The sequence below is a fragment of the Erythrolamprus reginae genome, chromosome 3 (genome assembly GCF_031021105.1).
Source record: "Erythrolamprus reginae isolate rEryReg1 chromosome 3, rEryReg1.hap1, whole genome shotgun sequence".
NCBI classification, from domain to species: Eukaryota; Metazoa; Chordata; class Lepidosauria; order Squamata; family Dipsadidae; genus Erythrolamprus; species Erythrolamprus reginae.
The window spans coordinates 214364828-214391089 of NC_091952.1; the positions used below are offsets into that span (position 1 = coordinate 214364828).

At 37.7% G+C, this 26262-nt stretch overlaps 1 protein-coding gene across 1 annotated transcript in view; it reads right to left on the reverse strand.

Annotated features, from left to right (window-relative positions):
* Positions 1 to 533: 533 nt before the first annotated feature.
* CYP7B1 (cytochrome P450 family 7 subfamily B member 1) overlaps positions 534 to 26262 on the reverse strand; it is a 118543-nt gene continuing 92814 nt past the window's right edge. The window contains exons 3-6 of the mRNA XM_070747855.1: positions 21867 to 22463; positions 20756 to 20962; positions 9937 to 10115; positions 534 to 2157 (exon numbers count right to left, since the gene is read on the reverse strand). Coding sequence (XP_070603956.1) covers positions 1870 to 2157; positions 9937 to 10115; positions 20756 to 20962; positions 21867 to 22463 — 1271 coding nt within the window. The 3' untranslated portion in view covers positions 534 to 1869. The remainder of the gene's footprint in view (positions 2158 to 9936; positions 10116 to 20755; positions 20963 to 21866; positions 22464 to 26262) is intronic.

A 26262-nucleotide genomic window follows, 5' to 3' on the forward strand; every position in this document is an offset into this window, starting at 1 on the left:
TGGTCTTATAAGTCTTATCAGAGTTTTTAGTTTTTAGAAAAATGAATGGAGGTGAGGGAGGCATTACAGCGTAGTTTTAAGAAGTTAGAGATATTGAATTACATACATGAAGGAATATCAATCGTGAATTTAATTGGAAGATAATTGGGTTACCTGGATGACAAAATAAGAAAAAAAGTAGGAAGTGGGAATTAAGCCCTATATACCTAGGATTAAGAAATAATAGAATTGATATGTGGGGGTTTTTTCTTTTAAATTGTACTTAAGGTGTCTAAATTGTATCGAAGGTATATGATGTTGTTAGCCTGTTTTTGTGGTGTAGAAAAATAAAAAAAAAATCAAAGAAAAGGTTGCCAAAGGAGGACACTTCACAACTGTGGATATGTTTTGCAAGCATGTCCATATAATATTGTAATAATGTTACTTTTGCTTATCATTCTGTAAAAAATAACTAGGTTTTGAACTTCAACTGAAAATACAATGCATTTGCCCACAGAGTGTGCACCATCACCTTCTAGAATAAATCTGACAGATAAATTTTAAAATAAAGTTTATTTCTTCCCACGTATGAGTACCAATAGCGCAAACAGGTACCTTATCTAATTAATGCTTCATAAATTATGTTACATTGCAGATAATCTATTAGAGCTGTATAATGCTTTAGACAAATCATTTCTTTGCAAGACCACGGATCCCGTTTCTAGGGGGGAAAAACTGTGCATGTATAGGGACAGTTTGGTGTAGTGGTTAGGGCATCAGCCTAGAATCAGCAGACTGGGGATTCTAACCCCAGCCTGGGCACAAAGCCAGCTGGATGACCTTCAGTTCAGTCACTGCCTCTCAGCCCTCAGAGGAAGGCGATCACGAATTATTTCTGAAAAAACTTTGCCAAGTTAACTGCGGGAACTTCTCCATTTGGCAGGATTGAAGAGAAGGGGGGGGGGAAATAACAAATATGTACAGAACCAATTCTGGTTATGGAATTGGTGGTCAAAGTGTTGAAGCATCATAAAGTGTGTCAGTGAGAGTTGTGTTCCTTCTTTCCATGATGAGTAGAGTCTCTTCATCCCTGCAACATGAAGTGTCTTTTCTTTTGGTCATATTTTTCCAGCCACCTTGCCTTATTGCAGAATCCATATAAGAAGAACCTTTTGAGTATTTCCTATCTTCTTCAAGGTAGCTATGGAGCATATATGAAGAGGATGGGGAAGGGGGGTCTATATTTTTAGCAAGTTTTCCAACTTTTGCCAAATGCTGTAGCCTACTGAAAAACTCCCCAGTGGAAGGAAACTGTTGGCTACAAAACAGAAGTACCTTGGCACGGAAAAACATTGAGCTTTTTTGACAATTTGTTTTCTGAGAATGTAGGAATGAAAGATAAATCCTTGTTATCATGCCTCGGGGTGGCAATAGAAGAATATAAATAAAAGCAATAGTTATTATTGGCATTTTTTTTCAGAATCAATAGAAAAAGTGATCCTTATTTACTCTGGATTATGTGTCAACAGGATGAGTAGATCTTTACCTTCCCCAAAAGATGTTTGGGAATTTAGTTTTAGTATCAAATTCTCTGTAGAAGGCCAATGGATCCATGAGTCAGAATTACTTGTGGGATCCTTAGATCCAAGAATTCGTATCATTAAAAACAATTTATATGGATTATATCGATCTCTCATTCTTTTTTGCACAGAAAATCACAGTCTATAATATTTAAAACACTTAATAATAATGAAAGTAGAGTAAGTCTCTAAAGGCACCCATAAATACAAATGCTAGCTTACATTTAATAAAAGACTGATTTGTATAAGCAATATAGCAATATATATAATATAATATAATATATAATATATAAGCAAAAGAGGTTCTGTACTAAGAGCGAAGCTTATAACGAAAAGTTATGTCAGAATCTGGCAGTAAAATACCCAGGCCTATTCTTTCCTTGCTATGTCCAAGTTGTTTGTCTTCCATTAAATTCATATCAAAATAAACCAATGCTAATATCACAAAGAGTTTAATTTCATTCATTGCAAAGTATCTCCCAGGACACTTGCTGACTCCAGAGCCAAACGGCATTAGAAAATATTTCAGCTTCTTTCCCTGTTTGAAGAAGGTTGTTTTCTTCTTGCCGTGTTCCACAAAGCGGTCAAATTTATATGCCTGGAAGAAAAATGAAAATTAAGTGGTTACACAGATGCCACATGGCCATAAGAAGCAGGAAAAACTACTTTGTTTTTGTTTTGAATACTTCTGGAAGGCAAGTAAGACCACATTTGTGCCTTAAGCCTTAAAATGTGGTCCTCTTGACTCAAATCAAGCCGTACAGCTCTGTATTCTATTTCATGAACAGATTTCCTATGCTTTAACACCTTTGGATACCTTTCCTTTTGGGTTTCATTTAAAACAAATTGGATTAACTGCTATTCCTCTGCTTACTGATTTTCGGTTCCATGTGGATATACTATATTAGTGATGATACAGAAACATGAAGATCGTATTTTAAGACAAAGTACATGAAACATAATAAAAGAAGCACTATAAATTGGCATTTGCTTCTTCTAACTAAAATAAGGGGAGGTAAAATTAGTCACTTCTCTCAGGTTAATGTAACTTCCTTTTTTCACTTTTGTTGTTCAGGGCAGCATGCTACCTCCCTTTTTCTAAATCTGAGCAATATACAGTGATGCCTCGTCTTACAAACTTAATTGGTTCCGGGATGAGGTTCTTAAGGTGAAAAGTTTGTAAGACGAAACAATGTTTCCCATAGGAATCAATGGAAAAGCGATTAATGTGTGCAAGCCCAAAATTCACCCCTTTTGCCAGCTGAAGCACCCGTTTTTGCGCTGCTGGGATTCCCCTGAGGTTCCCCTCCATGGGAAAACCCACCTCCGGACTTCGGTGTTTTTGCGATGCTGCAGGGGAATCCCAGCAGGGGAATCAAAGTCCTCGAAACACCACCTCCAGAGGTCTGTGTTTTTGCGATGCTGTGATTTTGCTGAGGCTCCCCTCGCTTAGAAACCCCACCTCCGGACTTCCGTTGCCAGCAAAGCACCCATTTTTGCGATGCTGGGATTCCCCTGCTGGGATTCCCCTGCAGCATCCCAAAAACACGGAAGTCCAGAGGTGGGGTTTCCCATGGAGGGGAGCCTCAGGGGAATCCCAACAGTGCAAAAACAAGTGCTTTGCTGGCAACGCAAGTCCGGAGGCGGGGCATCTCAGCGGCGGCGATGGGTTTGTAAGGTGAAAATAGTCTGTAAGAAGAGGCAAAAAAATCTTAAACCCCAGGTTTGTATCTCAAAAAGTTTGTATGATGAGGCGTTTGTAAGACGAGGTATCACTGTATTTCTTAAGTACCACCTTTTCATTTTCCTCTACTCCATTTCCTGGTTTTGGTTCCAATTCCCTGCTTGTTAAATTTGACATAACTGTACAGAAGCCAGGCCATGCTGAAGGTACTTCTCATGACGTGACCTTGGTATTTGGGGAGAATGTGCGACAGCAAAATAAACATGACAAGTACCGCTCTGTAGAAATGGTAACCATGAGAACATTGCTAATTGCCACCACTACCGCAAACCACAACAATGGCAATTCTAAATAATTCCTTAAATTATTAAGAATTATTCCAGAACCAGGAAATCCTTGCTGGAAATGTTTCTAACTTGTGAAGGCAAATCTAAATGCACTAACATGCATTACTGAGACAACCTTGCAATATGTTCATACAGAAAATCTGGGATGATTGGAATCGAAACTAGAAGGGCACACTGTCCTTGTTTATAGTTTTAGTAATTGATAAAGGGCCCATCTGTTTAAAGTATGTTGCAACCAGGAAATCATTACAGAATACAGACTAGGGACTTCAGAGTGAATGCATTAAAACACAACTTACAGATGGTCCTTCATACACACTTATGTGCACTCTCACCTCATCCCTACTGAAAGCCCTTCTTTTAAATTCTGTACACTAGCAGATTCAACTGTGATTCAGCCAGGAAACCATGTTATGCAAATAAGAGAGCCAAGAATTTGGCTTTCATCTTTTTTGTGGGCTGAAGGAGGAGGCAATTGGGAGATTTGTTTTTGAATCGGGCTTTCCACTGTAGTTTTTATAAGCTTTCTATCTCAAATTGGAAGAAACATCATTTCTTCCCCCAACTCTGATTGGAAGCAGTTCCTTGGGAAGTAAAAATTCATGTCTACATTAAGTGGAACTGCTGAGCTGGAGCTGCTCTTGAAAATGATACAAAAACTTAAGTTAGTATAGAAAGGCAACCAGTAAAAACTGTACAATGGATGTTTCTGAAGGGTATGTACTTATTGCTTATCTAAATTCAAGAGTTATTAAATTCAGCTTTTATAATTATAATTTACTAAAGCTATTTAAAATTCAGGTCCATGTTATCCAAATAGGACATGCCTGCCATATTTTTCGGCGTATAAGACACACCTTTTCCTCCCTAAAAGAGACTGATAATTTGGATGCGTCTTATATTCTGAATGTAGATTTTTTTCCCCCAGGCCTAATTAGTTGCTAACGATCTTCCCAGCTCTTACTTGCAAGCTCTTTCATTGTTACTCTCTGTGAAGAAAGTTTTCCAAACTCTGTCTTTGTAGGGGTGGTGGTGGTTGTCATTGCTTTACTTGCTCTAAATGTTTCTTTCCAGCTCCTAACCAGGTACGTTTAACAATATTCCCAGCTTCTTGCAAGTTCTTTCATTGTTACTCTTTGCGAAGAATGTTTTCCAAGTCCTAAGTCTTTCAGGGTTTTTTCCATTGCTCTGTTTGCTCCAAGTGTTTCTTTCCAGGTGCTAATGATGTTCCTAGCTCTTACTGGCTTGCAAGCTCTTTCATTGTTACACTCTCCAAATCAAGCTTTTTAAAGCTCTTAAGCAGGGGATAAAATAATGTGCTGAAGCTGACCCGACTAAGGACGCTAGCCAGATGAATACCTGCTAAGCAGATTCTTTTCCCTATTTTCCTCCCCAAAAACTAAGGCGCATCTTATACTCTGGTGCGTTTTATACTCTGAAAAATACAGTATCTATTCTGTATCACTATGAGTCCCCTGCCCCACCGGGAATGGGTTTTTTCATGGTTGCTCCTTGACTCCTTGGTTTTGGAATAGAGAAGGGGGCTCCATCCCCCTTTCCCCAAAACAATCAAGGCTGCTTTTACAGTGGGTGTTAATTACAGAAGGAGCAGTATACAATAGTTGTAAGCAACCAAGCAAGGAAGGAAATATTATGTAATTGATAAAGCCAAGTGATTAATTTTATTTTCCTAATCTTAACTTTAAATATTTTGTTAATGGTTGTTTATTTTTTTACTGTAGTGTGAGTTGCCTAGGTTATGTGTCTCCTCTTTAAACAACTGAACTGCACTTTTGTCTCTACAAGTGATTATTTCACTGTGCCACTGCAACCATTACAGAAACAGACTGACACCAACTGTGAGATTGTGTGATACCAGCTCAGAATTTTTTGTTTTTCCAAACAGATTTTATATGTTCCATTGCATTTCCCACCTTCTTTGTTGTCCCCACGAGGAATTGATTTTGTTACAAGAATTGTATTGTTCCAAATCACACTGGGTTCTTTTATATTTGAGCAGGTGTTTAGACAGTATGGATAAATTTACAAGCTCTAAAAGCTAAATTCAACTTTTGAACTTGGCTGCACACCAAATATTGAAGGGTACAAGAGAACCTTGAAGTTGTTCAAGGTTAACAACCTATAAAGTTCTTATAATGATATCCATGTGTATTTCATAAATTTTGCCTTCTATTGAAGGTCATGTCCAGGTGAGGTAGTAACCCCTGCCCATCATTGGTCGGTCTCAGATATATATGTCCTGTTAACCAAGTTTATCTTTTGAGTTCTTTATTTTGTACATCAGCCTATGTACCTATTTTGTACATCAGTGACTGAATGGATCTTCTTCGAATGCTACTTAGATGGTGATATCCTCTATTTAGACCTATCCAACTTGCTAACTTGACTTTAAAGTTCTAGATATGAGCCATATTATCACCTGTTTTAATGGTACTAATGACACTTACTATTTTTAGCTATACTTTTATCAGCTGTCTTGGTTTTGTGTCATTATTTGTTGTCTGTTGCCTTGAGAAATTCATAATTGAAATGTGGATTATAACGGTTATACATTATACCTCCCTTCCCCACACATTAAAGCTAGGAACACATATAGTGAGTAAAACTATTTGATACAAATAAGAGTATACAAGTTACAGAGTGTTGAATCACACGGATATTTGCATGCTTTCTGCCCAACATAAACAAACAATAAAATTATAGCTTTATATTACCAATACTTTACATCTGAAAGACAACACTGCAGTCTGCAAATTACCACTATTGGAATCCTACAATTGGGATAAACTGCTTTGATCTGGGCCAAATTGTTATGATATTAATTCAATTATTTATATTATTTTTTTAAATGCAAATTTTACTATTTTTATAAATAAATCAAGGTGGTCAACATACCTAATAATAACTAAGACATAATAATACCCAATAATTATTTTCTTTATAAAGAATTAGGATTTGAACAGGTGAAAGATACAATGATTAAATGGATAAGAAATTTTGGTTATACTATAGAACTAGATAAATGGCAACAACTTTGGGAAAGTTTATAAATTGACTATGGCAACAGCATATAAAGAGACTATGTATAAGATATTTTATAGATGGCATATGTCACCAGAAAGGATTGCTAAAATGTTTAAAGATAAAACATACCTCACAATACTCTTTCCTGCTGTTATTTTCTACAACAATCCTTATCCTAGATTTCAGAGGACCGGGTGATCTTAGAACATGTGGTTTAATTTTTAAACATTTTGATTTTTAAAACATCATCTAGTCTAACAATTTTTAATCTGATTAGTGCATGCTTATATGCTTAATGGTGTTAGCATTATAGATACTTTTATCCATGTAAACTGCCCACTTTACAAATACATGTAAATATAATGTTTTAGTGATACAAAGCATAGAAAATAGCACATTTTATTTTTAGCATCATTTTCTGAAAAGGTAACTATTATTATTTGTTGTGTTTGGGCCTGGGCCAGCTGTTGCTCCCACAGATGGGAGAGACGCAGCACAAAGTGAATGTGAAAGCCTGGCTGACAGCCAGGAAGATGTGGCAAACAGCCAGGACGAGGCCACTGGGATGCAGGATTCAGCAGACAGCCCAGGAGATTTGTCCTGCAGTCCCTCATACAGTCTTTCCTCCCTGGGTTCTTCTGCAGATCAATATATTGATCTACGTAGCCGAAGAGCTATGCAAAGAAGGGATCACTTTAAGGAGTATTACAAATCATTATAGGAGCACCTGGGCTGGGTGTGGTTCTTATACTGAGGGCTGGGTGTGGTTCCCTTAATGAGGGCTAAAGGGATAAAAGGGAACAAAAGGCCAAGGCAAACTGTGGCTGTTTATCTGTGTTGTTGTGTGGTTCCTGCTTCGAAGTTTCTGTGCCGTTGGAGTTTTCAACCCAACTTTTTCAGACAAGTGGGAGGTGAAAACTCTGGGACTTGCTGTGTACTTCAATGATTCAAAAGGACTCCTGAAACGTCTTTGCTCATTCCAGGTTGTCTTTGTTTGTTTTTCCCTGTGTTTTTTGTATGCGGCTCAAGTAAGCCTTGCATTGTTTTCGGACATTAGGAACTGTTTTTTGAGTAAGCCATTTTTGTTTATCTAATACAAGTTTGCTGATTAGCAGAACACGTGTGTGTTTGATTTCTTTTCCTTGGACTATTACGCATTGCCGAGCCAGTTAGGCAGAACATTATTTTTCTATTACAACAGGCTGACTCCAGAGTGAGCCATCTCTGTCTGGAAATGCCATTCCATCAGGAAATGATTTTTGATTCAGCATAACTTTTCGGCTGGCAGAATGAAAAAGGTAGCAATTTTCATCCATTATCGCATTTATATATATATTATGGTCAGCAAGGCATCCTGATCAGAATATAAAGATCAGATACGACTAGATGGAAGCAGGTCTTCTTCAAATAACCCAATTCCAAAATAATTAGGCTCATAAATATCAAGGACCGTATCTTGAAAAGGTATCAGCAGCTTATTGTCAGTCAGTGAAAGCATCCTTTACATCTCCTCAGTCTATAAGGGAACTGGGCAGGGCTGGTGATTTGAGAAAAACAAAGTGGTTTGGACATTTCTCAAGACGTCTCCTTTATCTAAGGAAAAATATACTTAAGGACCCTTTCCAAAGGATGCTCCTATCAATGGGAATCCCCTCTCCCAGGTTAAGATGGCCCTTCCCTCCGAGCCTTCATAAAATATGTGAAGATTTGCTCTTTCACCAAGCTTTGAGGATAGAGAAACTATGGTTGCCCCTTTAATGAGTAAATATTTTAATTGTTTTTGGAAAGGCAGATTTTATTTATTTATTTATTTTTATTTATTAGATTTGTATGCCGCCTCTCTCCGTAGACTCGGGGTGGCTCACAACACTATAAAACAGTTCATAACAAATCTAATAATTTACAATTTAAAATATTTAAAAACACCCATTATTAAGCAGACATACATGCAAACATACCATACATAAATTGTATAGGCCAAGGGCAAATATCTCAATTCCCCCATGCCTGACGACAAAGGTGGGTTTTGAGAAGTTTACGAAAGGCAAGGAGGGTGGGGGCAGTTCTAATCTCTGGAGGGAGCTGGTTCCAGAGAGTCAGGGCCACCAAAGAGAAGGCTCTTCCCCTGGGGCCCGCCAACTGACATTGTTTAGTTGACAGGACCCGGAGAAGGCCAACTCTGTGGGACCTAATCGGTCGCTGCCATTCGTGCAGCAGAAGGCGGTCTCGGAGATATTCTGGTCCGATGTCATGAAGGGCTTTATAGGTCATAACCAACACTTTGAATTGTGACCGGAAATTGATCGGCAACCAATGCAGACTGCAGAGTGTTGGTGTAACATGGGCAGATTCCTAATGTATATGGTTGCTTTATAATATATTAGCTTGCTTTTAATTTTTCATCATTGGATATTTATTTAACCCAAATTATGGGCTTGGGGAGTTGAATACTGCTCAGAATCAGAATCACTGGATAGGTTTATATGCCCTATAAACCATAACTGCAACATGTCATGCCATCCCTGGACTCCATGGAATTCAGTAAAAAGCAGATTTTTTTTTTGGTAAAAGCCTCGTGACTTCCATTTCCATCTCCAAGGCAGCCACAAAATATTTCAGTAAAAACGGAGGAAACAGCCCTCCAATTTGCATGCAGGTGATGAACTTCTGGAGCTGCATTAAGCTGAACTAGACAGGATTAATTTGCAGTCTTTGATATTCATTAACTTTAGTCTCAGAAAAGAGAAAATACATGGAGATGACACAATTGCCCTCAAAGCTTCATTGCAGAGCAACAGCTTTACAATCCTGAGTTCACAACGCCACACTAATTGACCACAAAAAGACCAATCCCTATAAAGAGAGGTGAAAAACCATACGTCTTAAGAAGACACTGCTATTAAAGGGGCTTTAGAGAATCAATGATACTTTGGGGCACTTAACTAAATAGCCCACATTATTTGCTCTTTAAGCCACCTTCCATTATTCTGCCCTCTTTGGGCATTCAATGATCCACTTCCAAACAAAGCCCACATTTAGCTTCAAGTTTATGGTAGTCAGTGAACAATTGTCAGTTCGTCTCAAAGGGGGTAAAGCAGTCAGTCTCATTGCCATTATTTCTCCCTTTAGACCTTGAATCCTTTGACCTGCAGCAGGCATCTTGAAAAGAACTAAAAGCAGGGAGATTTGTTCCACAGTCCCCCACCTCCCCATTCTCTCTCTCTAAAAAAAAATCTGTATTATAAGGAACCTGGTCGAAATATGCCTGTAATCATAATGTGCAATAGCAGTCAACTCTTACTTGAGGATCTTCGTAGATTTCAGGGTCCATGTGCAGAACTGGAGGAAAAATTGCTAACAAATCTCCTTCTCTCAAAGAGACTTCATGGTTGTCTTCAAACTTGAGAATAAAACTTTCTTTGATTTGACGGATATTCGTTGACGAGGAACAAAATCGCAAACTCTCATTTACAGCACTTTCTGCATTTAAACAAAGAGAAAAATAGAACAAAAAAAATCATTAAAAATACTGAAGATGACAGGAACTTACAAGTTCCTGTAACAGCCACTGAATTAGTTTATTAAAAAATATGGAGAGAAAAATAGGTGGGGGGAAGGGCAGGGGAGAACCAAAAATGAGACACAAATACATTCTTGTCGGACTAATGGGAGTATTTGCTGTTTGGAATTTTTAAATATTATCTATCTATCTATCTATCTATCTATCTATCTATCTATCTATCTATCTATCTATCTATCTATCTATCTATCTATCTATCTATCTATTGGATTTGTATGCCGCCCCTCTCTGGAGACTCGGGGCGGCTAACAGCAATAATAAAACAGCATATAATAATAACCCAATACTAAAAACAGTTAAAAACCCATTATTATAAAACCCAAACATACATACAGACATACCATGCATAAAATTGTAAAGGCCAAGGGGGAAAGAGAATTTCAATTCCCCCATGCCTGGCGGCAGAGGTGGGTTTTAAGCATTTGATGTATTTAGTTAAGCTCAAGGCAAAGTAGTAGATTTTGGGTGGAAAACCATTATTTGTACATGTCACTAAAATGCCACTGTTTAGAGACAGGAATATTTTTATGCATTTATATTACATTGCAAGGGTTGCAATATCAACTTTAAGATTCAGAGCTCTCCTCCAAAGGCCTCGTGCTGGACTTCAATCATGCATTCCAATATGAAGCACTCAAATAATTATACATTGAGCTGTGAAGTTAGGATGCTAGGAATTACGGGACCCCTTAGCAATATCATCACCACATCATAATTTCTACTGTTGGCTGAGCAAATTCAAATTATGCGTGGCACTTTGACAAGTTAATGGGGGGAAACCCATATCCCGTGTAATGCTTTGACACAAATCCCAAACCTTTTCCAGACGCCCACTATAACCTGGAAAGCTTGGGAAGGCAAATGTCCTTGCCATCCCAGTAGCCTTCACCTTTTGCTCCTAGCATGACAGATTTTATGGCTAATTTCCGGCAATTTATCCTGGCAGTTTGAGGGGAAATTCCTTTGGGAATAATATGCATAATTTGCATAAATCATTCTGATAGCATGCATATCAGCATGTACCTCCTGTCTGGGGCTGCAGCTCTCACTTAGTAATCAAAACTGACTATTTCTCCACCAGCATGGCTGGGTCCTGCAGGAGACAGCATAACTCCTTTAAGCTATCAGTGTAAAAAGAAGCCTTAGCAATGCCAAAACCAGAGCACCCGTAGAATGTAAGATGAAATATAAATAGTTGTTTATGTGCATTTTGGAATGCCCGCATTAAAATTTCCTCTTTGCCAGACCAGCTTTGATCAATCTCTAGAACCTAAAGGCTAATTTGCAAGAAAGCAACCTTAGCCTAAAAGCATTTTAAAGAGACAGTTACAAGTGTGGGTGGTTTTGTTTTTCTTTTGTTTTTTTTTTTACAAAAAATTAAAAACAGTGCATGGCAAATAAAGCTGATTTGGATGCTTTTCTGCAAGAGTTTTTTTTTTCCCTTAAGCATGTATTTGTCTAAAGAAATGAGGCTGCGGTCAGTTCTGTGTGGCCAACACCATGATTCAATGTGACGTACAGTGAGGCTGTGCATATTTTTTTTGGACTGCCTTCGTTACTATAATCAGGGAGAATCAAGTTGGCTTGTTGATGACGAAGCCAGGAAAAAAACCCTCTGATTCTAGAATATGGATGGCCTCTATTGCGGATAGCCACGAGGCACAATCGATGTCAAATGGCTGCATTCTGGCAAGAGAAAACTTCCCCCAATGCAAAAGAAAGACCCAGGCTCTATTTCTTGGCTTTATGCAGCCTAGGCATAATGAAGCTGATTAGAGCATCGTAGGCTGCAGTATGTAAATGGTAACTGACATATGTAGGGCCACTGGACACCAAAGCTGGTCGGGGGCCAGTGAGAGGAAGGGAGTGAAGCACAAAACACCCAGCAACGATAAGCGAAATCATCAGGCCAAGTGTTGCTGCTGCTGAAATAGCAGGTTTCCACTTGAGTAGCACAAGCCACAAAGTCATATCGGATTGGCTGACATTTTGAAAGGAAGCATGGCAGTCTGTTGACCACTGTGGCATCCCAAATGACAACTGGACAAACTTCTCTTCTAGAGAATTTAATCACAGTAATGGAGCTCAGAGCACGGCTTAGCGGTCAGGTCATAAATGACAAATCTATTTTACCTTCCGGTACCAGCTATGTGGGGGAAATGGAGCTGCGGCTTTTGCTCTGAGCGATCTTGCTGATCATCCTTAGATGACAAAGGTAATGAGTCACATTTTGATCAGCAAAGGAAGGGAGGGAGTGGTGTGGGTTTGTGGCAGCCGACCATGAAAATAAACAAACAAAAAAATGACACTCTTTCCCGGCCCCCTCCTCTCCTCCCCAACCATTCTTACATGCTGGATTTTAGACACTGAATGACAACTAGATGATAAAACAGCAGCCTGTACAGTACTTGTGGTTGTCATACTTCAGTAGGCATAAGCCAGCACTCCTGTAAGACCAGCTGGATAGCCTGGGAGGCCTCCCATTTTGCACCAGGAGGCACCGTAAATGATCCAGCTCTGGAGAACAACATCTGTTTCTGTGCGAGTGCTGAACAAACAAGGCAATTTAAAGCAAAGCAAGAGATAACCAAGCAGCAAATGAACATGACCCTCATGTTTTCCCACTTCCTACACACATGAGATGCTGAAACTTCAACACATGAAGAGAGATTGTCAGTAAAGTTGACATATTTTCTAAGGAGGGAAGGAGGAAGGGAGGGAGGAAGAGGGGGGACTTCAGACTTCTCAGAGTATTATTTTTAGAGTCTTCCCACTCCCCTTTTCTCTTATATTCTCTGCTTCCAATTCATCCGCAATCTTTTTTTAAAAGTCGAAGCCATTTCAATATACTTATAAATATTCAGTCTTTAAACCTAATTTGCTATACTTAGTTCACATGCCTTCAAGCATTTGTCTTCCAATTTCCACTGAATAAATGCGTACTAATGAGAAATGGAGCAAGCTGCTGAGGCAAAGCTGGCCGACTTGCGCCTGGCCCGCCACCAGCTTGTGATAGGCAGGCAAATTGAGTTAAAATGAAAAGTCTTGTCAGCTGAAATACAACACGGAGCCAAACAGCAAGCTGTCAATCATCCAGCCAAAACAAGGGATTGCAGGTAATAAAAGGTCATTGTGAATCATGAGTACATTTGGCTTTGGTAAGCAAGTTAATTTTAATTAAATATGATCTTGATCTGTTACTGTTTAATAAAAAAACCCCACTGCAAATAATGGTTTTTAAATTTTTATATTAAGCAGGTAATAGGAACCCTGTAAGTGTCAAGAGTATAGAAAAGAAAAATAGTTGTTCAGCATGCAAGAATTTTGGATACATCTACTCTTTTCAGAGCACTGTGATTATATAAAAGAATTATGAAATGCAATGCACCTATAAATTGCAGAACGACTGAACAGAACTAGATAAATCACAGGATACAAAGATAAAATATCGACTTTCTTCCACTTCATTCAGTCTTAAAACAGTGATGTTTAACAGTACCATTTTTACTGTGACTTTAAAGATAGTTTGTATCCTTGCACTGTTTAATTTTATTTTATGAGCTAGTAAAAAAATGTGCCATACAATGTTCTCTTTAGTGTAAATAACTAATATTCAGGACAGCTTAGCCATTCAAAATAAAATCTTGTCTTGCACATGATGTTCACCATGCAGGCAACAACAATAAAACATCTGGCAATGCTTCCTTCTGTGTCAGAGACAGGGAACCTGAATCCTTTTGAAAAACAAAGTAGAAGTCCAGGATAAAAAAAGAAAAGAAAAGTTTTATGACCAGGTAAGATAAAAAAAAGAGAAAACTAAGAATATCCTGATTATAGCAGGCAAAACAAGGAAGGGGGATTTTCTAGATAACAAATTGGCACAGAGATCGTTCCAGGAGTCACTGACTAAAAAGAAAAGGGAAATGTTAGTTAAGACTTAATTTTAATTTTTCTCTCTCAATTTTTAACACCACTTTATTGCATCTGGAACTTATGATCTTTCCACAAACTTAATACTTGCGTTTTTTAATGCAGATTGGCATCTCTTTATATTTCAGTTGCTTTTCCATTAGTAGAATGGATCACTTTGGAATTTTGTTCAGAACTTATCACTGCCCTATATATTTTTTATTAGATGTTTTCAGATTCTGCTTGATTTTGAATACCTCTATAATTGCATTGCCTTTGTTAACAAAGAGTCTAATTAAAGTTAAAAAGGAACTTTGTTAACGAAGTGGCTAATTAAAGTTAAAAAGGAACTTATACAACTTCTTTTCCTATTTCCCTTTTAAATAAAATTTGCTGGTTTGTTTTGTTTGTTTGTTTGATTTTTCTTTTTGCCAAAGAGAAAAGGGGCAGATTCCCTTAGACACAAGATTCAAGGCTGCAGAGGCAGGAAGTAGCTCAAAATTTCTTCCTAGGACAGGAGAAAGATTTAGGATGTAAATATCCAGTATGTAAACTATGTGTATGCATTATGTGTATCAATAAATGTGCCTACTATATTACATTTAAGATACTGGAAGAGAGATGGATAGACTCTGTGATATGTGGAGATCTATGATAAAAAGTTATTTATGATATCTCTGGGAAACTGTGTATGTGTGTATTATTTACCTAGCAGCTGATGCTCATTTCAACTTAGTCCAACTTAATTAAGAATGGCAACTGATATTTCATTGATATTTAGGGCTATCAGATATATAAGCAGGCTAAAGGAGGATGTGGATAATTAGAATGGGGACAAATGGGGAAGGGGAAACACACTAACCATTTTCTTAGCATTTGCAAGAAAAAACCACAATAAAACAGTGCAGACGAAATGTACTTAGGCCTACATGTATATGAAATTACTTTCTCCAGGATCAGAAAAACTATGTTTTGATAATGTTTTCCCCAGCATATCTTTATTTTCAAGAACATACACTACCAATGCATTTCTCAAATTTCATCAAAGAAAGGTTTGACTAGTATTGTGATTTATGGGTTTGTAGATTTAAAGGGAGGGATTGAAGCTAATTGCTGGAATCAGGAAATAAATGTAAATCTAGGCTGTGAAGTCTATAAAGAGATAATAAGGAAAGAAAGAAGCAAACAATATATAACAGTACAAGAAAGTCTGAATTATTACTATTGTGAAAACAGTCCATTTAAACAAACAAACAAACAAACAAACAAACAAACAAGATACTCAAAAGTGATACATGTGATGCTGCTGCTATTGTCTTCCAGTGCCTGGAAGTTGTGAAGGCTGGATGAGGGACAGCAAATTTTGGCTGAACCCTGGCAGACCACATGGCTTTGGGTGCATGGAACCTCAAAATACGTAGTTCTGGATGGGTTTGCACTACTCCATACAGATCTGGATTGAAACTTGGGGTTTTTATTGCACTTGGGACTTGAAAATCAGGTTGCCGTTATACCTAGGACAGCTTTTGCACAGTTTCTTGTTGTAGCAGTTAGGATTTTTCTCAGATTGGGAGTTTCTGAGCTCAGTCATTCAAGTTTTGGTCATCTGACATCTGGACTACTACAATGAGCTCTACATGGGGCTATCTTTGGAAAATATCCATAAAATTCAATTGGCAAAAAGCGCAATGCTGTGGGCAGTTCTTTGGTCCCTAAGGTTATCCATGTTACATCACTGCTCTACAAGACGTATTGGTTGCTGGTTTGCTTCCAAGTGAAATTCAAGGTGCTGGTTATTATCTTTAAAGCTCTGCATGGCGTGGCCATGAAGACCAGACAAGAAATAATGGATGGAAACTGATCAAGGAGAGATTCAACTTAGAAATGAGGATAAATTTTCTGACTGAACAATCAACCAATGTAAAGCTTACTAGAAGTTGTGGGTGCTTCATCACCGAAAGCTTTCAACAAGAGATTAGATAGCCCTCTTTCAGAAATAGTATAGGGTCTCTTGCTTGTGCAGGAAATTCGACTAGATTATCTGCAAGGTTCCTTATAACTCTGCCATTCTATTCCATTCTTTAAGGAACTATCCCGCTCTAACGGGACTGACCCACTCCATCCACATTGATAGAGGAGGCATGCTGTAGACCCCATCAGTCAAGGAATTCCAGATAGTGTGGTCTAGGAGAAGATTCTTTTCTAAATTGCTCCTGTACTTTAAAACATTTTATCCCTGAGCTGAGATTGGCTCCCATCCTTTTGATCTTCTATGAAGACCTGGCTCTACCAGATGGTTTGGGTTCCAAAGGGTGTGGCATAACACCCGAAGTGGTTTATGAATTAAGAGGCAATCCCACCTCCCCTCCGCCCAATGCATCTGGCTCCCTCCCCATCTTTTAACTATAATTTTTATCTTTGATTGTATCTCCATTTTTATCATTTTAGAAATATTTATTTTTATGGTTTTTATGTTTTTAGTACTGTAAGCTGTGTAGAGTCACTTTAACAAAATCGGTGGCAAATAAATAAGAAAGAAAGAAAGAAAGAGAAAGAAAGAAAATATGATTTGACAATTATTTTGATTTTAAAGCTGCACCTGCTACACAGAGGATATGAAGACAAGAAGGTGAACAAATCCTCCTTTGTTACATGTCTGGCAATATTTAAAATATGTAATTAATTTAGACCAAAATATGTAATTAATTTAGAGTCTTCGGAGAGGGGCGGCATACAAATCCAAATAATAAATAAATAAATAATAAATAAATTGTCTAAGATTATTGACACAAATACTTACAAAAGCCGCCCAGAGTCCCTAGGGAGATGGGTGGCATACAAATTGAAAAAATAAATAAACAAATAAATAAATAAATAATTTTAAAAAGTGAAAATTCTTTCACATCTCTCAACTGAGGTTCTTCTTTCACCACCTGAGATCTCTAATGATACAATAATTTATTTAAAGCAGGAAGCATCAGGGAAATAAAGAGTGTTTTGCATATACAAGATTTCAATTTCAGTCTTTGAAATAGAAGAGTTAAAAAAGTAGTTGAAATGAGCAGGTTAGAATATTTTGGGATTTCCAAATACAAATTGATAAAGTGTTGGTGCATAGCAACCCAGATATAACTGTAGTTAGAAACATAGAAGATTGATGGCAGAAAAAGACCTCACGGTCCATCTAGTCTGCCCTTATACTATTTCCTGTATCTTATCTTAGGATGGATATATGTTTATCCCAGGCATGTTTAAATTCAGTTATTGTGGATTTACCAACCATGTCTGTTAGAAGTTTGTTCCAAGGATCTACTACTCTTTCAGTAAAATAATATTTTCTCATGTTGCTTCTGATCTTTCCCCCAACTAACCTTAGATTGTGCCCCCTTCTCCTTATTTTCACTTTCCTATTAAAAACACTTCCCTCCTGAACCTTATTTAACCCTTTAACATATTTAAATGTTTTGATCATGTCCCCCTTTTTCCTTCTGTCCTCCAGACTATACAGATTGAGTTCATGAAGTCTTTCCTGATAAGTTTTATGCTTAAGACCTTCCACCATTCCTGTAGCCTGTCTTTGGACCCGTTCAATTTTGTCAATATCTTTTTGTAGGTGAGGACTCCAGAACTGAACACAGTATTCCAAATGTGGTCTCACCAGCGCTCTATATAACGGGATCACAATCTCCCTCTTCCTGCTTGTTATACCTCTAGCTATATAGCCAAGCATTCTACTTGCTTTTCCTACTGCTTGACCGCAGTGTTCACCCATCTTGAGACTGACTAGTTGAAAGCAAGAAAGAGTGAATAATTTTTTAAAAGTTTTTTTAAAGTTTTTCTTCTGGAAAGCATTGAAGACCTGGCTTTTCCTACAGGCTTGGGGCTGTTGATTTTGTAATTTTGAGGTCCGTATGTTTATGATTTTTAAACTGTTTTTTAATCTTTTATGATGTTTTCAAATATATTGTCTATATCCTATTGTAAATTGCCCAGAATCCTTCAGGAGTTGAGTGGCATAGAAATATAATAAATTCTGATACTTCTGATACTTCACCAGAAGAGCCCTTCACTCCTCAACTCGAAACAAAATACCCTACGAAACTAGACTTACAATCCTATGCTGAAACATCCTGCCTGTCAATGACTATTTCAGCTTCAACCGCAACAACACAAAGCACACAACAGATTCAAACTTAATATTAACTGCTCCAAACTTGACTGTAAAAAATATGACTTTAGCAATCGAGTTGTCGAAGCGTGGAACTCATTATCAGACTCCATAATGTCAACCCGTAACCCCCAAGATTTTTCCCTTGGACTATCCATGATTGACCTTTACAGGTTCCTAAGAGGTCAGTAAGGAGTGTGCATAAGTGCACTAGTGTGCCTTCCGTCCCCTGTCCAATTGTCACTCCTATATCTCCTATATCTTCTCTATTCTTTTGTTCTTATATCTTTTCTTCTATCCTTTCCTTGATATATATTACTACATGCTTATTCTTTTCAATGTGTATTGTGTATTGGACAAAATTATATATATATATATATATATATATATATATATATATATATATATATATATATATATATATAATATAAATGATTGGAATTGAGGAAAATCAATAGGTGAGTCTATGACAAAAATATATTATATTGCATTGAAATTATTTTTCAAGAACTTTCTTCGGTCACACTAAAAATTACTATTTGATTTCAGAACTATACATAAGCAAGTTAAGAATAAGGAAATGAGTTGGGATAGTTGTCCTATTTAGTGTGCTTTTAGCCTGACTTAACTATTAAGGCAGGTCACAAATTTTGCTACATAAATAAATCTCCATTAATGATGAGACTAGTAAAAATGCATGGAATAGCATACCATTTCTGATATACCATTGTATTGTATGTTCTAACTATCCCTCCTCCCAACTTCCCAAGTTTTTCTTTATATAGAAAAGGTTTTAAGTGTACCTTTCATGATGAAGTTGGTATGTGTAACATAGTACATAGTACTCATAAGTAATAATAAAGAATAGCAAAGTAATAGTAAAGAATACTCATAAGTAATAGTAAAGAAGTATGATGAGGCTTAGACCAAGTATATTTATAATGGTGTTTAAATGTTTATGAACTCTCAACTTTTCAATATTTCTGTATAAATACCTATAAAACTAGATCAAATAATTCAATGCTTGTTCATTTATTTACTAAAACAAATTATCCAAAACTATTCATGGAAAACAGGTATTATTTTAAATCACATCTATAGAGAAATATGAGTTCACAAACTTTCAAGCACCATTGTAAACTGAAGTTAATTTGTCTGTGAATCTTTAGATATCCTGATGGATACTTAGCATCATGTTGATGTTGACTCTGAGCAACCAGATAGATAATTTTTCTCCAGCATAGTTCTCTTAGCTTATTTTTTTTGCACAATTCATAAAATGATTTTTTTAAAAAAAGCAATAAGATAAAGAAATAACTTTTTTAAAAGCAATTTTGCACAAGGATTTTAAGGTAGTGCAAATTCAAGAAAGATATGTGGGATAGTTGTAGATATGACAATTATAATTTCTAAAACAAGTTTCGCTCCTATTATGAAAAGCTATGACTGCTGCTACTGCTTCTATCAATTGCTTAAAAAGTGGGAGGTTTGTCAACTGTATGTATATCTTCTCTTCTTTGAAAATATCTTTTTTGATTTTTAAATATTTTTATATTTTACTGCGTAGATAACAAGCTGCCAATCCATAGAAAAATGAGGATGTATTTCTGTTTTATGTTTTAAAAGGATGCTGTACAGTGTGATGATATTTATTTATTTATTTATTGGATTTATATGCCGCCCCTCTCCGAAGACTCGGGGCGGCTAACAGCAATCATAAAACAATGTACAATAATAATCCAATACTAAAAATGATTAAAAACCCATTAATATAAAAAACCAAACATACATACAGACATACCATGCATAAAATTGTAAAGGCCTAGGGGGAAGTGCATCTCAGTTCCCCCATGCCTGGCAGCAGAGGTGGGTTTTAAGTAGCTTACGAAAGGCAAGGAGGGTGGGGGCAATTCTAATCTCTGGGGGGAGTTGGTTCCAGAAGGCCGGGGCCGCCACAGAGAAGGCTCTTCCCCTGGGCCCCACCAAGCGGCATTGTTTAGTTGACAGGACCCGGAGAAGACCCACTCTGTGGGACCTAACTGGTCACTGGGATTCGCATAGCAGAAGGAGGTCCCTGAGAATAAGTTGATTGTTCCAAATATTTTCTTTCAATTCACGAGAAGACCCTGCTCGGCTATCTTGTGAGCAATGTCTCTGAAATGTATTCTCCACTTCAGCAGATGTTTAGACTCAGACTTAATATGTGTACACATTGTGTAAATATCTGCAAAGCTTTGATTTAACCTTTTCCATACTTTGCTTAGTTAATTACCTGGGCTTTTATGTTTACATGCAGTTAGTGTATCTCTAGCTATAAAGTACATAATTTATAATTGATGTAAATGATCGTTATTATGTCAATTAAGCAGCTGGGTTCTCCACCTTCCCACTAAACAGAACGAGTGATAAACAGAGTTTACATGGAGAGGCCTACTTTTCTTCAGGAAGGATAAAATAAATTACCTAGGTAGACCAGGTTGTCCAATTGTTCTCTGCTGAGGTGGATGCTGCATCCTGGCCTCCTCTCTTGACCTGTTGACTGCAGCAAATGGTCAATTTCGTCACGCACCGCTGCAAAAGCTTCTGGGTGCCTCAACAGATAATAGATCGTCCAGAATATAGCAGGGATTGTGTTTCCCACTGAGGCCCACAGAAAGGTGAAATGATGTGCTGGGAGAAAATAAGTGAAAAGGAAGATTAATAGCGTTTATTACACTGATTAGATTTGCAGTGTGCTAATTAAAAGATGTTAGGACACAGACCCAGCCAAGGATCAGTGAATGCTAATGAGGACCAATAGGCTTCTGAAAGTCTAATTTTCTGCTTAATGAGAATAGTTTGAAATGTAATTTCAGGGTGGGGGCGAAATAAAAGGAGGAAATGCAGCTCAGTTATAATCTCTCTCATTATCACCATTAAGTATCTTGTTTTACCACCTCAGCCAAAAAAAAGAGAGAGGAAGAAAGAATCAATTATCAGACAGGATTGTTTCGGAGTAAAACATGTTACCATTACCCAATTAGAGAAAAAAACATAAAAATTTCAAGGTCACAAATTTTGCCATTTTATTTCAAAGGACTCTAGTAAATTACAGTGATACCTCGTCTTACAAACTTAATTGGTTCCAGGATGAGGTTCTTAAGGTGAAAAGTTTGTAAGATGAAACAATGTTTCCCATAGGAATCAATGGAAAAGCAATTAATGCATGCAAGCCCAAAACTCACCCCTTTTGCCGGCCAAAGCGCCCGTTTTTGTGCTGCTGGGATTCCCCTGAGGCTCCCCTCCATGGGAAACCCCACCTCTGGACTTCTGTGTTTTTGCGATGCTGCAGGGGAATCCCAGCAGGGGAATCCCAGCATCGCAAAAACAAGCGCTTCGCTGGCAACGGAAGTCCGGAGGCGGGGCATCCTAGCGGCGGCGGTGGGTTTATAAGGTGAAAATAGTTTGTAAGAAGAGGCAAAAAATTCTCAAACCCCGGGTTTGAATGTCGAAAAGTTGGTATGATGAGGCATTTGTAAGACGAGATATCACTGTATCTGATTCGACCCAAGCAATCATTCAAAAGTTTGCTAACCTGCTTTGTCATCATCGCTAAGCACGTTATAACTTTCAAATATATCTTTTCTGTCTTGGATCACTTTAGAAACATCTAACCATTTCTCCATCTTTTTTGGATTTAAAAACTTTATTATTTCTCTCCGGATCTTCTTGGTTGCTCCCAGCAATATCGTTGGTACGTTTAGAGCCAAATAAGCAAATTTGGCATCGAATTGGAGAAATTTTTCTCCAATTTCATCAGTAACATTATAGCCATCCTTATGAGGATCCCTTCCATACAATGTTTTAAAGCTGGCTTCAAATATTATAGAGAAGCAGAAGTCGCGCATTTTTCCCATTTCCCAATCTACCATTTGTGAACACTTTTTCTGAAATATAATTTGGAGATTCCTCATCATGTTATCGGAGAGTGTGTCCAATGATTCTCCAAGAAGATGTTGATAATTCCTATGTATTTGTTCATTTAAGTCAGGGAATTTCCCATTTATAATTGGTGGATGGTCAAAGGCTTGGCTTGATATTTGATCTGCAATTTCTGAAAATCCCAGATACTTGCTGCTCTTGGTCACAGCATGATATTGCAAGGGATTTATTATAAATGTAATGTATTTTCCTGAAAGGGGAAAAAAAAAAGAAATTGGTCAAAGCCCACATGATAATTTATGCCAGCATTCTGCAACCTGTTGTCTTATAGTAATACTTCTCAGCAACTTTAAGATGATTGGATTTCAACTCCCAGAATTCTCCAGCTAGCCCTGGTTGGCTGTTGTATTTTAGGAGAAGTTCATTGTGAAACAATGCCTTAGAGCAGTGATGATGAACCTTTTTTCCCTTGGGTACCGAAAGCGCTTGCACACACACTATCACGCCTGCATGAGTGCCCACACCCATAATTCAATGCCTGGGGAGGGCAAAAATTGCATCCCCTGTCCCCCAGAGGCCCTCTGTAGGCCAGAAACGGCTTATTTCCCAACTTCTGGTGTGCCTGGTAGGCCTGTTTTTCACCCTTGTCAGGCTCCAGAGGCTTTCCTGGAGCCTTGGGGAGGGATGACAAAAATGCCCTCCCCATCCCCCGGAGGCTCTCCGGAAGCCAAAAATGCCCTCTCAGAGCCTCCATGCAAGCCAAATATTAGCTGGCTGGTGTGCACATGGTTCTGGAGCTGAGCTAGGCAATGGCTAGCATGCCGGCAGATATGGCTCCATGTGCCACCTTGCAGCACCCATGCTATAGGTTCACCATCACTGCCTTAGAGGAATGATGTACAATAGCTACTATCATTTCCAACATAAAATATATGCTGACTGATACTGATCTAGAAAGCAGTATTTTCTAGAGTATTCTAGGGTTTAGTCAAAATCATTTTCTGGTGCTTTCCTCCAAATTATAGTAAAATATGGTAAACACAGAATGAATACCATCCTCAAAGCACCAGATCTTTCAAAAATACTTCTGGTGCTGTGAAGATAGTATTCATTCTGTGATCGCCACATTTTACTATAATTTGGAGGGAAGCACCAGAAATTGATTTTGACTATAAATATAGTATACATTTTATATGTACATTACAAAAAGGGGAATTACAGTAAATTACTATATTAGGTTTTGAGATGTGAAAAAAATAGCAAAATAAACCATGAAAGCATTGACAATATGCTATGCTGTTAAAACTTGCAATATTGTGCTTCAAATTTCTTTCCTTTTCCCAAGCACAAGAAATATCTAATGACAAAATCAATACTTTGCTTTGTATGGATAAGCAACATTATTCTTTATTGCACCAATCTTTTTACATGCCTGGCCTTTTATTATATTTCTGTTAATATTTGTGAATCACATAATATTTGTGATCCCAATAACAATTTTTGAATTCTGGTTCCAGTAACAAATTATCCATTTTTATTAGGTTGTCTCTTGAGGTAACAATAAACAAAATTTAACAATATAATCTGTGAATATTTCTAAAATGTTTCCTATGCTTTATTCATTGCTATCTAAACTAAAACTTAGTTTAAGTATTTCCACAACAAATACAAAATTGAGAAAGTGCGCATTTTTGGTATATTATTCATCAACAAGTCCACCTTTTAAAATCTTATTTTATATTGAGTCAACAGACTCAAACTCAACCCGGATAAGACGGAGTGGCTGTGGGTTTTGCCTCCCAAGGACAATCCCATCTGTCCGTCCATTACCCTGGGGGGGGAATCATTGACCCCCTCAGAGAGGGTCCGCAACTTGGGCGTCCTCCTCGATCCACAGCTGACATTAGAGAACCATCTTTCGGCTGTGGCGAGGGGGGCGTTTGCCCAGGTTCGCCTGGTGCACCAGTTGCGGCCCTATCTGGACCGGGACTCATTGCTCACAGTCACTCATGCCCTCATCACCTCGAGGTTCGACTACTGTAATGCTCTCTACATGGGGCTACCTTTGAAAAGTGTTCGGAAACTTCAGATCGTGCAGAATGCAGCTGCGAGAGCAGTCATGGGCTTACCCAGGTATGCCCATGTTTCACCATCACTCCGCAGTCTGCATTGGTTGCCGATCAGTTTCCGGTCACAATTCAAAGTGTTGGTTATGACCTTTAAAGCCCTTCATGGCACTGGACCAGAATATCTCCGAGACCGCCTTCTGCCGCACGAATCCCAGCGACCGATTAGGTCCCACAGAGTGGGCCTCCTCCGGGTCCCGTCAACTAAACAATGCCGGTTGGCGGGCCCCAGGGGGAGAGCCTTCTCTGTGGCGGCACCGGCCCTCTGGAACCAACTCCCCCCGGAGATCAGAACTGCCCCTACTCTTCCTGCCTTCCGTAAACTCCTTAAAACCCACCTTTGCCGTCGGGCATGGGGAAACTAAACATCTCCCCCTGGGCACGTTGAAGTTATATATGGTATGCCTGTATGTGTGTATGTTAGTATTGGGGATTTTCTTAAACTTATAATATTTTAATTAATTGGATTGTATTGGATTGTTTTTCACCTGTTGTGAGCCGCCCCGAGTCTTCGGAGAGGGGCGGCATACAAATCCAAATAATAAATAAATAAATAAATAATAAATATTCCGGAAATCATAGATTTAACTAAAATAGTACACTTGCTGAACAAATCTAAAGCTTTATAAGTCACAATTTTTTCACTTCTAAACACCAAAATTTGCTAAACTATTAGAATTTTCATGATTGGGAGAACCAAAGGTAACAAGGTCCGCCAATGAATAAGCATAGCAACTAAGTCAGCCAATGAGAGCTTAAACACATCCAGCTGAGCCATTTTGTCTGTGTGAGCTTTCTGGAAATGATTTTTTGCAACAAACTCTGACATAAACATCTTCTGAACTGGCCAATAAACATAAGAAAGAATATTTTGTGGAAGATTTTTGGATGCAAATTCTTTAAAACACTATGCTTTTATATTTGTTAAATATATAGTATTAAGGCACAATATTTGTTAAAACAAAACATTCTTATTTTTCCCAGGTTCCTTGCAGGTTTTTCATATAGTATAGAAGTTAAATATAGCTTTGAAAACCTCTGAAATTCATTTGAACAAAACAGTAATTTTAAAACTATATAGCATTTGTGGAGTACCCAAAACACTGTAAAAAAGCAAAAATAAAGATTTTTCCTTAAAAATAAAAGATAATAGGAAAAGCTATTTCCTTCTAGAAGAGACATTCCCAAAATACTATAACAGTAGAAAGATTCCGAAACACCAGCTATGAAATTCACCTTCAATCAAAAATTTGTAAATATACAGTAATAAATATAAACAAAGTGCTAAAACCTTTCTTCTTCTGGTCCCAACTGAATACAGTTGTCAACAGCTTTGAGGCCTGATAATATGTTTATCTTAGAATTCATGGATAAACAACATAAACAGAAATAGATACCTTCTGACTTGCTTTGCTGCTAGACAAAAGCCACATTATATTCTATAAAGAAAACTCTTAGTTTGCTTTTACTTTGGATTGTAAATATTATTATGCGGTAACCATAGATCTAAGACGTTTAAGCAAAATATTATTTAGTGAAAGAAGAAATCTGAACAATATACATTTTTAATTTCTAATTCATTGAATCTGTAACCAAAACGTACACAAAATGAGTAATTTTCCCATACGGAGTGATCTTACTTAGTGCCATAGGGAAATTCCGGTAGAGAGAAGAAATTCCCTGAGCATGGACTCCAGCACCAGTTGGAAAGCTTGGAAGACTTAACCTCTGATCCTGCTGACCAACTGAGATTGGACCATGCAATGTATATTTGCCTTCATTCGTTATAGGGAATACTCAGCAATCATAGATTATTTCTATATAATAGACTTGAATACAGGTGATTTCATTATGAAACTCATGCATTTTCAAATGGTTGCTTTTCTCTTGGGAGACGGTAACAATCATTTTCAAGTCTGCCAC